This window comes from Sarcophilus harrisii, chromosome 1 (assembly GCF_902635505.1).
Source record: "Sarcophilus harrisii chromosome 1, mSarHar1.11, whole genome shotgun sequence".
NCBI lineage: Eukaryota > Metazoa > Chordata > Mammalia > Dasyuromorphia > Dasyuridae > Sarcophilus > Sarcophilus harrisii.
Window position 1 is genome coordinate 276,934,038 of NC_045426.1, and position 15,660 is coordinate 276,949,697.

The 15,660-nt window shown below is 31.6% G+C and overlaps 1 protein-coding gene across 1 annotated transcript in view; it reads right to left on the minus strand.

Annotated features, from left to right (window-relative positions):
* The window catches only part of SHOC1 (shortage in chiasmata 1), a 131,864-nt gene that overhangs the window by 94,829 nt on the left and 21,375 nt on the right, over nucleotides 1-15,660 (minus strand). The window contains exons 5-8 of the mRNA XM_031944360.1: nucleotides 12,312-12,484; nucleotides 7,397-7,562; nucleotides 5,842-5,869; nucleotides 2,533-2,577 (exon numbers count right to left, since the gene is read on the minus strand). Coding sequence (XP_031800220.1) covers nucleotides 2,533-2,577; nucleotides 5,842-5,869; nucleotides 7,397-7,562; nucleotides 12,312-12,484 — 412 coding nt within the window. The remainder of the gene's footprint in view (nucleotides 1-2,532; nucleotides 2,578-5,841; nucleotides 5,870-7,396; nucleotides 7,563-12,311; nucleotides 12,485-15,660) is intronic.

Here is a 15,660-nt window from a genome sequence, read left to right on the forward strand (position 1 = left end):
GATCCTCTGAAGGAATTGAATTAAAATTTGACCCTGAACACTTATTTGTCCTGGGGCCTGAGGTAAATCATTTAATCCTATTTTCCTCAGTTCCTCATCTATAAAATGAGTTGGGAGAAAGAAAAATTCAAACAAACCCCAAATGAGGTCATGGAGAGTTGGACATGATTGAAACAACTCAACAACACAGCAAGGAGATTTCAATATATCACAAATTTCATACACTTCATACCAGGAATGCCTGGCTGGTTCAATGTTAGGAAAACTATAAGCTTAAATTGACCATATTAATAAAAATAGAACAAAAATCATGATTCTATTAATAGATGCAAATTTTTTTTGACAAAATACTAGAAAAAATGGGAATAAATGAAGCCTTTGTTAAAATGATACTCTAAAATCTATTTCAGAAGAAATTATTATGCTGAAAGCATGTGAGTTGGAAATCAAATAGATTTTTACCTTTTAAAGTACTTTTTTTTTTAATTGAGTCTAGTTTGTGGGGGTTTTTTAAGTCTCAAATGTGATCTACTTCAATTTCTAGTATTCTTTGTAAACCAATTTTAAAACTTATTCTGTGTTTTTTGAATTACAAATTACAAATGAGACTACTTTTAAAAATTTAGCCTCTAAAGTGATAACGTCTTTCTTCTCCTTATTCTTCATGGAGATAAGCCACTAGTAGTCCTAATACATTTTGAGAAACCATTGTTCATATTGATGTAATATAGTTTCTAGGGGAGACCTCAATAATTCTAAGGTCCCCTGACCTCAGTTCTAACAATCTGTCAGTCAGTGATTCTAAATCTCCCAGCTTTGGAATCTGATCCTGAGGCCCTCTGATCTAAGAATGTTACTCTTCTGTCAATAATTTCAAGTCCTCTGACTCAGAATAATCCTACAAACATTACTGTATGTTGGTCAGTAATAACAAAATTTTTGAGACCACTCCTTGGTTCTACCTCTAGGCTGTAAAATTAGCATATCAATGACATGAACTGGATAAATTTGTCTCCTAGCATGTTTCTTTGCTAAATCTTCTGGACTTTAGCCTGCTTCAATTGATATTACAATTATAATAAACTTTGCTCTTGACTTGGATACCAATTCAAGACTGCAAATTCTTTTGAGACATCTCACAACACTGGTCTGTGACCTCCAATCTTTTGGGGGTCCCTTCCCAACCTCAATAATATGGCTTTCATTACATAAAAAAATATGTAATCTTCACTTCTTATCCTTATCTTATACCCTCTAATTTTCTCCCATGGTATTTCCACTAGACATTAACAACTATTATTTATAGAGCATTTTAAGAAATATCAAGTACTTCACACACAATATTTCATTTGTTTATCTTGACAGTTGTGAAGAATAATTTTTTTTTTACTCAGCCTTGTGATTTTACCAGTACAGAAAATTTCCAGTAATGGAAGTCCCTCTGTTGAGGTTAAGAAGGGACCTCAAAAGATTGGGGTCATGGAATGTTGTCACAAGGTGTCTCAAAAGAATCTGTAGGCTTGAAACCTTACCCAAGTCAAAAGGTAAAGGTTATTGTAATTGTAGAGCCAAATGAAGTGGGCTAAAGTCCAGAAGATTTAGCAAAGCACTAAGAGAGAGAAAATACCTTTATCTAGTTTTCTATCATTAAACTGCTAATTTTATGGTGCAGAAGTAGAATCAACGAGTGGTCTCTGGAATTTGGTTATCATTGACGAACAGATTATCCATCTGACAGTCAGCAATGAATTGAGGAGTGGTCTGTTCACTAGAATCAGATGGACTGTTAGAACAATAATATTCTTCGGTTGGATGTGGGGAGCCTTTAAGATCAGTGATCTGGCTTTGAATCACTGATAGATAGTTAGAAGTCCCTTAAAGTCAGGGGACCTTAAAATTATTGCTATATTTCCCTAGAAGCTATACCATATCACTTCTACCAACACAGATTACCCCCATGCTCTGCAATTTAAGTCTTAGTTTTCAGGGACACCAAGGGTTTAATAACTTGTCTAGGGTCACATAGAACATCCGTGTCAGAAAGAACACCTATGCCTTGTTGATTCTGAGGCATCCAGCGATTTCTAGCTACTTGACCATGCTATAGGGAGTATTATCTTGATTCTGCAAATGAGGAAACTGGGGCTTTAGGATTTTAAGGGGCTTGTCCAAAATCACACACCTAGTAAAAAGTAGAGATGGAATGTGTTTCTTGAATCTAGTTCTAGGGTTTTTTCCACTTATGCCAAGCTACCTCTTACTTTAAAATCTCAAACATACGAAATTAGTCAAGATTAGGGGAGCTTACTGAATCCCCAGAATTATTACTTCATAATTTTCTCCATCACTATCAATGGCACAACCCTCCCACATTCAACTCATTAGCAAATGATTTTTAATTTTACAATCATATATAGCATTCTACAGACTATTAAAGTTTATAAAACTTTATCCTACCACTTTTTTTAAGAACATTAATAAGTAAGAGTTATTAAAAATGATTAAGACCAAACCAAAAAAAACAACAACTACTTTTTCATCTTTGAATAGCTCCTTAATCATATATAATTCTTCTTTCTCATGGACTTCCAAATTGCTTTGAAAAGAAGAATATTCCCTGAAAAGAAAAAAGAAAAAGTAAAAATTTTAATTGCTCAAATAACATTTTTAAATGGAAATATTGTCATAGTCAACCCTGAGTTGCGCTGTTTTATATATTTATTTATATATATATATATATATATATATACACACACACACACATGTAATTATGTATAATATGTATATATACATATTATACATGCACACAGATATACATACACACATATGTATGTATATGTGTATGTGCATCTGGCTCACTGACTATATGAGAAATTTCATGTCTCCAAAGTAGTCTTATAGGGACCATGATAGGGAAGCTTTAGTTGTCTGCAAATTTGCTCAATGTGAAATATCACATTACCTGAAAATATATAGTTGCTATATAATCTGGGGAAATTTAGATCTTTTAAAAGACTATATCCAAATTGTCTTCTCTCAACTAGAACTCTTATAATATCAGATGTCCTAATATTTATGCATATTTCTTACATTTAAGCAAAATAGGAGGAAATGGAGTAAAAATGAGTTTTGTACAATGATTTTCATCTTATTCATATGTAGACATTCTACTGACTTCATTCAAAGAGCTGCTTAAATTTCAACAAGAGAGTTGTTTGTTGTTTTTAACCTTTTGAGGGGAGAACAAAATACTTAGCATACTTATGTTTAGTGGAGATTTTAAATTATTTGTTTTATTTTTTTAATTCCTAAGGGATATCCTGTGGTTACTCTGATGTGGGTTAGAAGTATTTTTTTAACTGTAGTCTCCCCAGAATGCCACTTAGTCAAAACTTTTTTAAAATTTTTTTTTAATTTTTAAATTTTGAAAATTTGGACAATAGCTTTTTATTTTCAAAATACATGCAAAGATAGTTTTCAACATTCACCCTTGCAAAACTTTGTATTCCAAATTTTTCTCCCACCCTTCTCTCCACTCCCCTCCCCTGGACACCAAGTAATCCAATATAGGTTAAAGATGCGCAATTCTTCCAAACATATTTCCACATTTATCATGCTACACAAGAAAAATCAGTTCAAAAGGGGAAAAAACTAAGAAAGAACTAATAGCAAGCAAACAACAAAAAAAGTGAAAATACTCTGTTGTGATCCACCTTCAGTCCCCATAGTCCTCTTTCTGGATGCAGATGGCTCTCTCCATTGTAAGTCTATTAAAATTGGCCTGAATTTCATTGTTGAAAAGAGCCAAGTCTATCAAAAAAAAATTGATCATCACATAATCTTGTTGCTGTATACAATATTTTCTTGGTTCAACTCATTTCACTTAGTATGTAAGTCTCTCCAGGCCCTTTGAAATCATCCTGCTGATCATTTCTTATAGAACAATAATATTCTTTTCTTTCTTTTTTTTTTTTTTTTAGGTTTTTAACCTTAAAAAAAAATTAATAATAGCTTTTCAATTTCAAAATACATACAGAGATAGTTTTCAACATTCACCTTTCCAAAACCTTGTGTTCCAAATTTTTGTCCTTCCTTTCCCTCCAATGCCCTCCCCTAGACAGCAAGTAATCCAAAATAGATTAAACATGTGTAATTCTTCTGAACATATTCCCACATTTATCTTGCTGCACAAGAAAAATCAGATCAAAGAGGAAAAAAATGAAAAAGCAAAAAAGTAGCAAGCAAACTACAACAAAAATGAAAGTACTATAGAACAATAATATTCTATTACATTCATTACCATAATTTATTCAGTCATTCCCCAACTGATAGGTATCTCTAGTCAAAACATTTTATAGAATTTCTATTCTCTTACAATATTATGGTGATTCAGATGCAATTGAGCTGAAAAGATTTGCATTTAGATGTCTCATAAAAAGCTGTAACTTGGATACTGATCTCATATTTTTGACTTCTCAAAATATAAATATAGACTATTATTAAGGGATTATTCTCAATCACACAAAAACACCAGTATTTATAAGGAAACAATTGTTTCACATTATGAAGACTTTAAAATTAAGTATGGCATTATTTTTACCAAATAAACCATAAATTTACACTGAAATAAAATGCCTATAGAGCCTACATATTTTACATGTTATGGATTAGTCTAAGGTCCTTTGAGGATTTCTTTGATATTATGTCTTCTGTATACAATTTGTTTATAGCCTCGTAAGAGTTATAGGCATGGCAACATGTTGGGCCTAACCTCACATAAATACAACAGTTTTAACTTGTCACCAATGAAAAAGAAATTAAAGCAATAACTAGGAGCTATTTTTCCCAATTGTATGCCAACAAATTTCTCAGTCTAATTGAAATGGATATTTACTAAACTTACCAGATTAATTGAAGAGGAAATAAAATGCTTAAATAACCCCATTTTAGAAAAAGAAATTGAACAAGTCATCAATGACAATAATAATTATTCAATATGGTACTAGAAATGTAGGTTTTAGAAATTAGAAAAGAAAAAGAAACAGAAGGAATTAGAGTAGGAAAGGAGGAAATAAAATTATCACTCTTTGAAGATGATATGATGGTATATTTAGAGATCCTAGAGCATCAACTAAAAAACAACTAGAAACAATTTACAACTTTAGCAAAGTTGCGGGATATAAAATAAACACATAAATCATTAGCATTTCTATATTTTACCAACAAAGTCCTGCAGCAAGAGATAGAAAGAAAAATTCCACTTAAATTAACTGTAGCCAAAATAAAATATTTGAGAGTTTATCTGCAAGAAAAACACATTTACAAAACACTATTCACACAAATAAAGTCAGATCTAAACAATTGGGAAAATATCAACTGGTCATGGGTTGATGGAGCTAATATAATAAAAATGACAATTTTACCTAAATTAATTTACTTATTCAGTGCCATACCAATCAAACTGACAAAAAAAATATTTTTATAGAGCAAGAAAAAATAATAGCAAAATTCTTCTGGAAGAACAAAAAGTCAAGAATATCAAGGGAATTAATGAAAAAAAAATTCAAAGGACAGTAGCCTAGCAATATCAAACCAAAAACTCCATTATAAAGCAGCAAAAACTATTAAAATCATCTGGTACTGGCTAAGAAATAGAGTGGTAGATCAGTGGAAGGGGTTAGGTACACAAGACACAATAATCAATGACTACAGTAATCTATTGTTTGATGAACCCAAACACATTCAGCTTTTGGAATAAAAACTCACTATTTGACAAAAATTGCTGGAAACACTGGCAAATAGTATGTCAGAAACCATGGACCAACATCTCACACCCCATACCAAAATAACGTCAAAATGGATACGTGATCTAGGTATAAAAGGTGATATTGTAAGCAAATAAGAAGAGCATGGAATAATTTACCTAGCTGATCTTTGGAGAAAGGAGGAATTTATAACCAAAGAAGAATTAAAGAACATTATCACATGCAAAATGCATAATTTTGATTACATTAAATTTAAAAGTTTTTGTACAAACTAAATTAATGCAGCCAAGATTAGAAGGGAAGCAGAGAGCTAGGAAACAATTTTATAGCCAGTGTTTCTGGCCTCATTTCTAAAATACAAAGAGAACTGAGTCAAATTTAGAAGGATACAAGTTATTCGAAATATGTATTGGATTGCTTGCTGTCTTAGGGAGGGAGGAGACAAAAGAGGGAAGGAAAAAAAATTTTAGAACACCAAGTTTTACAAAACTGTTGGTTCAAAACTATCTTTACATGTTTTTTGAAGAAAAAAAATATTAAAAAAAAAAATACAAGTCATCCCCAGATGAAGAAATTAAAGTTATTGATATGAAAAATGCTCTAAATCACTCTTGATTAGAGAACTGAAAAGTAAAACAACTTAACACCTAGGTTAAGATGACAGGAAAAGATAATAACAAATGTTGGAGGGGATATGGGAAAATTGGGACATTGTGGTGAAGTTGTGAACTGATCCAACCATTTTGGAGAACAATTTGGAATACATTCCCAAAGGCCTATCTATAAAAGTGCATATCTTTTGATCTAGTAGCACTACTACTTTCTGTATCCGAAAGAAATCATAAAGGAATGGAAAAGACCCATATGTGTAAAAATGTTTTAATGGATACCTATCATTTGGGGAAATGGCTGAATAAATTATGGGGTATGAAAGTAATGGAATATTATTGTTCTATAAAAAATGATGAACAAACTGATTTTAGAAAAAGCTGGATTTACAATGAATGCTGAGTGAAGGAAGCAGAATCAGGAAAACATGGTACACAGCAACAAGATTGTGTTATTGTTAAACTATGATAGACTTGGCTCTTTTCAGCAATTCAATGATCCAAGACAACTTCAATAAACTTTGGATGTAAAATGCCATCTACAGGCAGAGAGAGAATTATGGAGAGTGAATGCAGATCATAGTATGCTACTTTTACATTTTTTTCCTTGTTTTCGCTTGTTTTTTTTCTTTTGTTCTAATTTTTCTCTGCCAACATAACTCATATGGAAATGTGTAAAAAAATGAATGTACATATGTAACCTAAAAAAAAATACTTTTTTAAATAAAAGAAACAAAAACTAAACTAAACTAAACATCAGTTTTAAATAACTATGGTATCGTGGCTTATGCAGGAACTATTTTTAACTAAAATTAAATGGAGAATGGAGATATCTTTCTTTCATCTTAATTTTAGTTGAGCCTTTGGACTGATATTTGTACATTGGAAAAGCCTTAGAGATAGTGAATTGTAGTCAAATGAAACCCATAATGATAAAATTTGACCTGATGGCAAATAGATTTTAAAACTGAGAATATGGAAAGAAAAAATATATTCACAACATCAGTGACCTTAATTAAGTACCTGAAATGATCAGCTTCCATGAGCATCTGTTGTTCTTTGAAATCTAAACAAGGATCTTTTAATAAAAACACTTTTAGTCTACTCAAGAGGGTAGACACTGTAGGTAACTGCTTTTTATATTCCGCCAAACTATTTATAAAAATTATTTCATCATCAATATATAAATCTGAAAAGAAATAAGAAGCAATAATAAAAAATCACATAGGAATAAAAAGCATTTATTATCAATATTAATATAAGCATATTTAAAATTTTTTAAAACTTTTTTGTACTTCAAGGTACTATTTAGTTCACTGAAGAACAATATCCTTGACAGAAGAATCTCTCTCCTTCCCTTAAATTTCTTAAAATATGATTATACCCACAGAATTTTTTTTTGTGACAGGAATTTTGTTTTCCAGTCTGCTTTCTATATTGTTATATTCTTTCAGATGATTCTATCTTCTTAAATTTTCATTCAGGTATATACTGTCTTTAGTTCTCTCAGACTTCTTCCCTTATGAAAAACTACTGTACGAAAGGATGGAACCAACTCATCATACTAATTACTGAAAAACACTAATATATTACTATTTCTCGGAATATCTGCATTTTAATAGTAGGCTAGAAGCTGAGCAAAGAAATATATCTCTAGCTGCATTATTTTAGGTATAAGCAAGCAGATAAGATATTTGGGAATAAGCAGAGTATTCTTGACCACATGAAATCCATAGGATAAATGATGTATTTGTCTGTATATCACCAATATCATTATTGCTCCCATTTATATATCATAAAATGTCTTACAAATATTATTTCACCCAGCTAGGGGAAGGGATAAGGGGAAGGAGGGGAAAATTTGAATCAAAAGGTTTTGCAAGGGTCAGTGTTGGAAAAATTATCCATGCATATGCTTTGTAAATAAAAAGCTTTAATAAAATAAATAAATAAACAAAACAAAAGAAAAACAAATATTATTTCACTTGATCTTCATAAAACTAGTCCTGACAATATTTTCCTAAATAGTTGCTTCAGCAAAGCTTTTATTAAACTGAGAACCATGGAAATTATGTATGTTAACTGCCAATTTAAAAAGACTATTTGTTTAATAAAGTATTTGTAAATACTATGAAAAGCTTCTGCTGACACTTAGCACAAAGAACACTTGGGAGGGGTCAGAGAACATGGGTAGCTCATCTTTTGTGTCAGATTGAGCTGTTTCCACTTCTTTATCTTATCTCTAGATAGATAATATGCATTTTAAGAGGAGAATAATTTAGGGAAATTATCGGAGAATTGCAGATATATATAGATAGATAGATATATATATATATACACACTAACAAAACAGAAGTTATTGTTTGTATTACAAAAAGGTTGTTCAATTTATTAAAAAATTATGCTACATTCCTTTAAAAATCCTATCTGTTAATACATATATGTGTCTACAGAGAAATTCAAAGCAAAAGTAGTAAATTAATACTAATTTAAGATTGTAATATTCTCTTCTCTAAAATATAATGTTCTCTGGTTCAGGTTTCTTGGGGGGCTTCTGGAGGCAGCCAGTAATCCCCACAAGTGCAGCCAGAGATTAAAGTCCAAATCCTTTATTGTCTCCTTCAAAGTTTCACTTGGGCCTCGGCTAGTTTTTCTTTAGGGCTTCTGTAGTCTTGGTTCTGAGAGCTTAAGCTCCCTTCTCTGGCTTGTGAATTTGCTTGACTGATTCCTGGCTGAGGCTCAGAGCTTCTAGTGGGCTTCTGTTCTCTAGTGGGCTTGTCCTTCCTGGACCTGAGACCTCCTCCTTATATATATATCTCACACTGAGTATACACCAATCAGTATATCACTAGGAAACCATTATTTGTTGTAGGATTAAATCAATGCTAAACTAGATTTAACCATTGTCTCCTCAATTCCACTTAGTACCTTGTTTTAAGTTCTAGCCCATAACGTCTCCTTGTAGGATCAGATCAATCATACTGAACCATGCTAAATTAGGTAACTACTGTCTCCATCAATTCCACTGATTTGGTACCTTGTAAGAATCCTAACATAAGATCAATCAGAAATGAGGCAAAAACAGTTCTAAAGTTAAAAGGAAAATATCTTTGGCTTTCAAAAAAATCTTCAAGTCAAGGTAAACCTGGTACATTGAATGCAGGACTTGGTATAAGGGCAACTTAGATTCAATTTAACACTATGAGAAGACTCTTTGAGTCTCAACTTCCTTTTGTAGAATAGGGATGATATTTGTATCTTACAGAATTGTTGCAAGGTCAAAATGACATAATACATGCAAAGTACTTTATATATTTTGAAGTTTCTATGAATCGAAATTCAATAATTAACTACTTCTGTGCCAAGTTTTATGCTTGGCCCTGGGGATACAAAAACAGAAAAACCCAAAATACATTCCAAGGTATACTTTTGATGCTAATCTAAGAATTCAGACAGAGTATACAAAAATACACACATTTATATATGGATAAAATGGAAAGACTGATCACAGTCTAAATAATAGTCTACTTATATAGAGTCTTCTAAAATACTTCTAATAATTATAACTCCTATCCCAAAGTTGGATGGTAAGAGATTCTCTCCTTATTGGTAGAGAATTCAGCTTCTCAAACTGCTTGTTGGCAATCCCATACTTAGTCTCATAATTAAATGTAGGGATTGTGAAATTATGATTTACTATCGATAAATTTTGATTCGTATGCCTATTTTACATACTTATATATATTTATATACTATATATATGTATATATATATATATATATATATATATAATAAAATTTCTAAGGTTAAAAAAAGGGGTTGGGACTGTAAAAAGTTGCAGAAGCAGTGGTATAGAATGCCCCTTCCTGCATGAGGGATGGGGCACAACTGAAGGGAGGAAGAATGTCCCTTCCTTAAGGCTTCTTTGGGCTTTAGATCTTGTCAAATATTAAGTCTTTCTGACTTCCAGCTCTAAAAGGGAAAATGGAAGAAGCTAACCCTTAGAGAGAAGACTTTGGGAAGACAGGAAAGGAGTAGGCAGCTAGCCTCATATCCTCAGCACCATCTTACTACTCTAAAGACTTCTTTCAGGAGAGCCAGGACTCTCTTTTTTGGTCAAACAGAGCTAGCTTTCTCCCAATGGGAGAACTCCCATCATTCTATATTGTCACATGTGTATGTATATGTGTGTGTGTGTGTGTGTGTGTGTGTGTGTATCTCCATCTTTCTATGTATACCTTCTCTGATTTCTGTTTTGCTACCAATTTTGATAAGGTTTCTTTGCTATTTATTATATGTGCTCATTGTTGGTTTGGTATTTGATAGGAGAGTCAAGTCTTGGATAAAGAGCTTAGGGTCTTCCTTCCTCCCCAAAATGATAAAGTGATTAGAAGTCAAATTGAAGCTAACCACATCTTCTAGACTAATAACAGTTAAAGAAGCAGACATATAATTCTAGCCCAGTACTCCTTCTCTCTGAGGAAAACAGAATGACCTCCAGCCTCAACCTACTGCTTTCCCTTAGGAATGAAAGTTGCTTATTTGGAGAAAAGGAGGGAGAAGAGGTTAGAGATGTCATTCTGCCTTCCTTTGGACCACACAACTACAAATCCCATGCTACAGCTGAAGGAGACAGACCTTTTCCATATACATGCAAGCTTCTCCTTAACTAAACAAATGATATTTTCCTAATTTTTGAAAGATTTTTAACTTTAATAAATTCAGAGTTTTAAGATTGATTTTCTATTAGAGTATTGGGGCATAGATAATTTTAAACAAATGAAGAAAAGCCCTTAACAGGTTTCAATGTGATCCAAAGTGTATAATGCTCTGCAAAGTTTTTTTGGGAAAGTTATTTGGGAAAAATAGAAGTTTTAGAACCAGTATGAAGAATTGAGAGGAAAATGGTAAGAATTATAGAAACTGATATAAAGAGTAGTAGAACTAGAAATATATTATTTCTATATTCTATATTTCTATATTATTTGTGCATATTACACAAGTACAACAATGAAAATATTTTAAAAATATGAGAATTGAGATTAAGTGCAATGACCAAGCTTGTTTCTAGAGGACAGGTAGCTAAGATGGTAGATGAACCTATTCAGAATGTTGCAAATGAGGTCACCCTGATAGCATGTTTTGCTTAACTGCTTTTCTTTGTAACAAGGTAGAATTCTATGGGTGTTTATGTAGGGTGGTAACTGGGAAATGGAAGGGTGTGAAAAAACAAAAGCACCAATAAAATATAAAATGAATAATACACAAAAGCCCTCTTAGAATGAAAATTATATTGTAAATTTTTAGTCATATTTATATTTTAAAAGTTAATATTGTTCTGCTGTTATCACTAAATCTATAAAATCCACAAAGCTTTAAAGAAAAAAAATAGATAAAACAATGAAGTATTTTCTGAAAATCATTACATTCATATCAATTAGAATTATTAAATTTTCTCACAGTAAGGGAGTTAGCCAATCATTTTTATGATGATGGTGATGATGATTATATGATATGGTTCTATGGGAATAATATAAAATTAGGACATTTTAGTCCAGTTTGTATATCACATCACTATTTACTGGAAAAAAAATTTGAAATACTATGTCAAATTTCTGGTATTATTACATCAATAGGAATGAAACCCATTTGGAGATTAACAACTATTATCTATGTCTAAGTTTATCTGATTTAATGATGCCATTTTTCAGCCTATCAAGATTGTTCAAACTCAGATGATAATTTCTGAGTTATCTAAAAATACCCAGTTTACAATAAGGATGCCATAAAATGCATTATTTTTTTCAGTGTAGCCAAACTGAGGGCTTATCTTCAATATATTTTTAACTAACTACTTTTACTAATTAATTCTCAGAACAAACTAATCAATCAGTAAGTATTGTATTATGCATAGTTAAGACTTATAAATGTTTTATACTTTGATTGGTTGTTTGAAGTGCTGGGCAAGTCTCAGAATAAGTGACACGGTGAAAGACTTCATTTGGAGTAAATAAAAAGCTCTTCTCTATGTCAGTTTGAGAGGATGGATTCGAACTTGGAACAACTTCTTCAAAGTCATAAATATGAGGCATATTGTATGAAACTGTCTTCCTAAAAAATAAAAAAAAAAGATGTTTAGTTATTTAAGTATGTTTTACCTTAATATGTTCCATAAAATTCATGCTTGTAGTATATGATTTAATAAAGAAATTTAACTATAATACTAGTACTGTTTTTACTTCAAATGATCAATATTAAAGAAAGAAAATGGAACTAAAAAGGCAAATACAGACATCATATAACACAGGGAATAAAATGTTGGGGTCAAGAAAATGAGTTTAAATCACCTGCTAGATACCTGTGTAGCACTGTGAAAATTAATTTATGCCTCTTACCCTTGGTATTCTTAGCTGTACAACAGGATAATCATATCTACTGAACTTACCAGATACAATTATTGTAAGAATCAAATGAAATAAAGTAAAATTCTTTGCAAACTTTAAAACATTATACAAATGTTAGATTTAATCATTGTTGTTTAATTAAAAGACTTAAAACTTCTATCTTTCTGGAAACAAAAAGCACCATCTTTAGGATATGAAATCCTAGAGACTGTTCATTTAATTATGCTTAACATTCAATGCTCCTGGAAAAGTTCCAGCTTGGTGAAGAAATAGAATTTTTTAAAATGTCTTTCAATTCCACTATGTAAAAGTTGAATTCAAGTCAAGTGAATTCAAGTGTATTTTTAAATTTATTTATTTCTAGCATTAATTTTTTCCCTTGCCCACTCACTGAAGAGACAAGCAATATGATGCTTATTATACATATGATTTCATGCAAAACATATTTCCAGATTAGTCATGTTTAAAAAAATCAAATGAAAAAAGTATGCTTGAAGGTACATTTAGAGCCCATCAGTTCTCTCTCTTGAGATGACTAGTGTTTGGAGCACTGTATTGATTCGAGTAACAAGTTGATTGCTATATAGCTGCTACTATGAATACATGTTTATTAAGCATTCTTACAAAAGAATTTTGTAAGATTCTGTACTATGCTAGATACTACAGGATGTAAGACATAGTTGCTACTCTAAAGAAGCTTCTACTTTAGTTGAGAAGATAAGTACATAAAAATTATAATATACAATAAGTTATGATAAAGGCATGGGAATATTACTAACAACTACTAGTATTAGATATAATAAAAAAATTAGTTGTGGCCAAAAGTTCCTACATTGGCTTTACAAAGAAGGCAGTTTCCCTGATATAGGACTAGGCTATACAATTTGGGTTGCAGGGTAATTTCTATCCTATGGCACTAATTTTAACAATGCTTTCCTCATTCACTAATATTTATAAGAATGAACCACAGCAGAAACAAGGCAAAAAAAAATTGAAATTGATTATAAGTGGGAGAACACTCTTGATATACTAGAAGATTTAACACTATGAAGGATGGAGACAGTAAAGGAACAAATAAGGACATAGTCTATGAATCAGAAACTAAAATTCAAAGAAGATTATAAGGGAAGAGATATAAGGAATAGAAAAAAGTGAAAAACACTTCTTAGAAAAAGCACAGCAAAAGAAAATGAATAAAATTAAGAAGTTGATAGGGAGGTGGAAGAAGATTTTTCATTTACTTTTTGAATTAAATGGTAAAAAAGAGGAAACAAAAGGGAAGAGAAAATAACAATTAAATAAAAGAAAGAAGAAGAAATTAATAAGTTATATAAAACCCAAGAACTAAGTAAATGGGAACAGGGAAGGGGAATAATAGTTTAAGCAAAACTAAGTACTGACTTAAAAGATGACACTAAAAGGAAAGTTATGTCTACACTCATAATTTTACATGTCAATTTAATTGAACAATACAATAAAATGAGAGTGACAGAAAAGGTTGTTTACAAAAAAGGGTAAAGTCCTGAATCTTTGGTTTCACTGATATAGTGAACTCCTATAGAGTAGGAAACTACCTTTACTAACTGGCATTTCCATTGGATTTAGTCTTAAGAGAGTTGCCTTATAGCAGTGGTATCAAATTCAAATACCACATATCAACTTAGAAAATTACAAATTAACATTATCTATATTGTGCTATATTTCTATTTATTTTGTTAAACATTTCTCAATTACATTTTAATTTTTAGAGTTGCACCTTGAGTTTTATAGATTCCAGGGAGAAAGTTTGATACTTCTGGGCCCTAGAGTATTGCGAGTTTTAGTAATTGGTCAAGTTGGCAACACAATGTATCAGAGATTTGTAATAGATGTCATGCTGAACTTTGCTCTCCATTTCCTCAAATATCTAACCAATTGCTTACTCTGTCATCTATTTCTACCTTGGCAAAATCTCTCCCATTGTTTCCTATTTACACAGTCACACTCTGGTTCAGGTACTGGCATTGTAAGAAGATGAGAATTCCTTAATTCTCTGTTCAACAATTCAGTTGCTTGCAATGGGATATGAAAAAAGTTTTCTAATTGGTTGCTGTACTTGAACTCAGGGGATACACTAAAGGAATTATATGTCCAACCCCTTTTTAATCTTCCTTTTCAGCTTTAAAGGGTGTAGATTATTCAGAATTATATCCAGATTAGTGAAGTAGAGAAAGACCAGCTGCCCTATCTTCCACTCCACAACCAGTGTCCTTGTATATTTAGAAAAAAATCTCAAAGTCTAAAGTTGCAGAGGCAACATTACCTCCAGGGCATGGCACTGGAAGTGATACTCACCAGAGGAGGCAAAGGTGGTGTAACTATTTGACTGGAAAAAATGATCAAAAGAAAGTAAGTAGGCTTTTACCAGCTACATGTGTGCCCAGAGTAAGGGGGAGATGAAATTTAAAAGCAACTAATTAGTAGTCTTGAAGATTTTATATTATAGTCCCAGTAAGGTTCAAATATTAGCTTCCTGGATCACTGTTTTAGTAGCTGTAAATTAGTTACTGAATTATATCTAAATTATTCTACAGATGCAGAGATCCTTCTTCTAGTTACAATTGCTTTCTGTGAAGGAATAAATGATCTATCATATACACAAGTTATACTGTATAGAAAGCACCACTTTTTCTACTTCTCTTTTTGGGGTGGCTCTAGCCTTGAACCAGGAAGGCAGCATTTCCCTAGTGTTAGATGTACATGTTTTCCATCCTGACTTGACTGAAAGTTCTATTAGAAAAGAATATGTATCTTCTACTTCTTTTATATCCCTTATTTGATTTCTAGAGCTAGTGCTCAAAAAATGCTGACTTTTGATTCTCTACTATTTTAAGAATCTTGCAT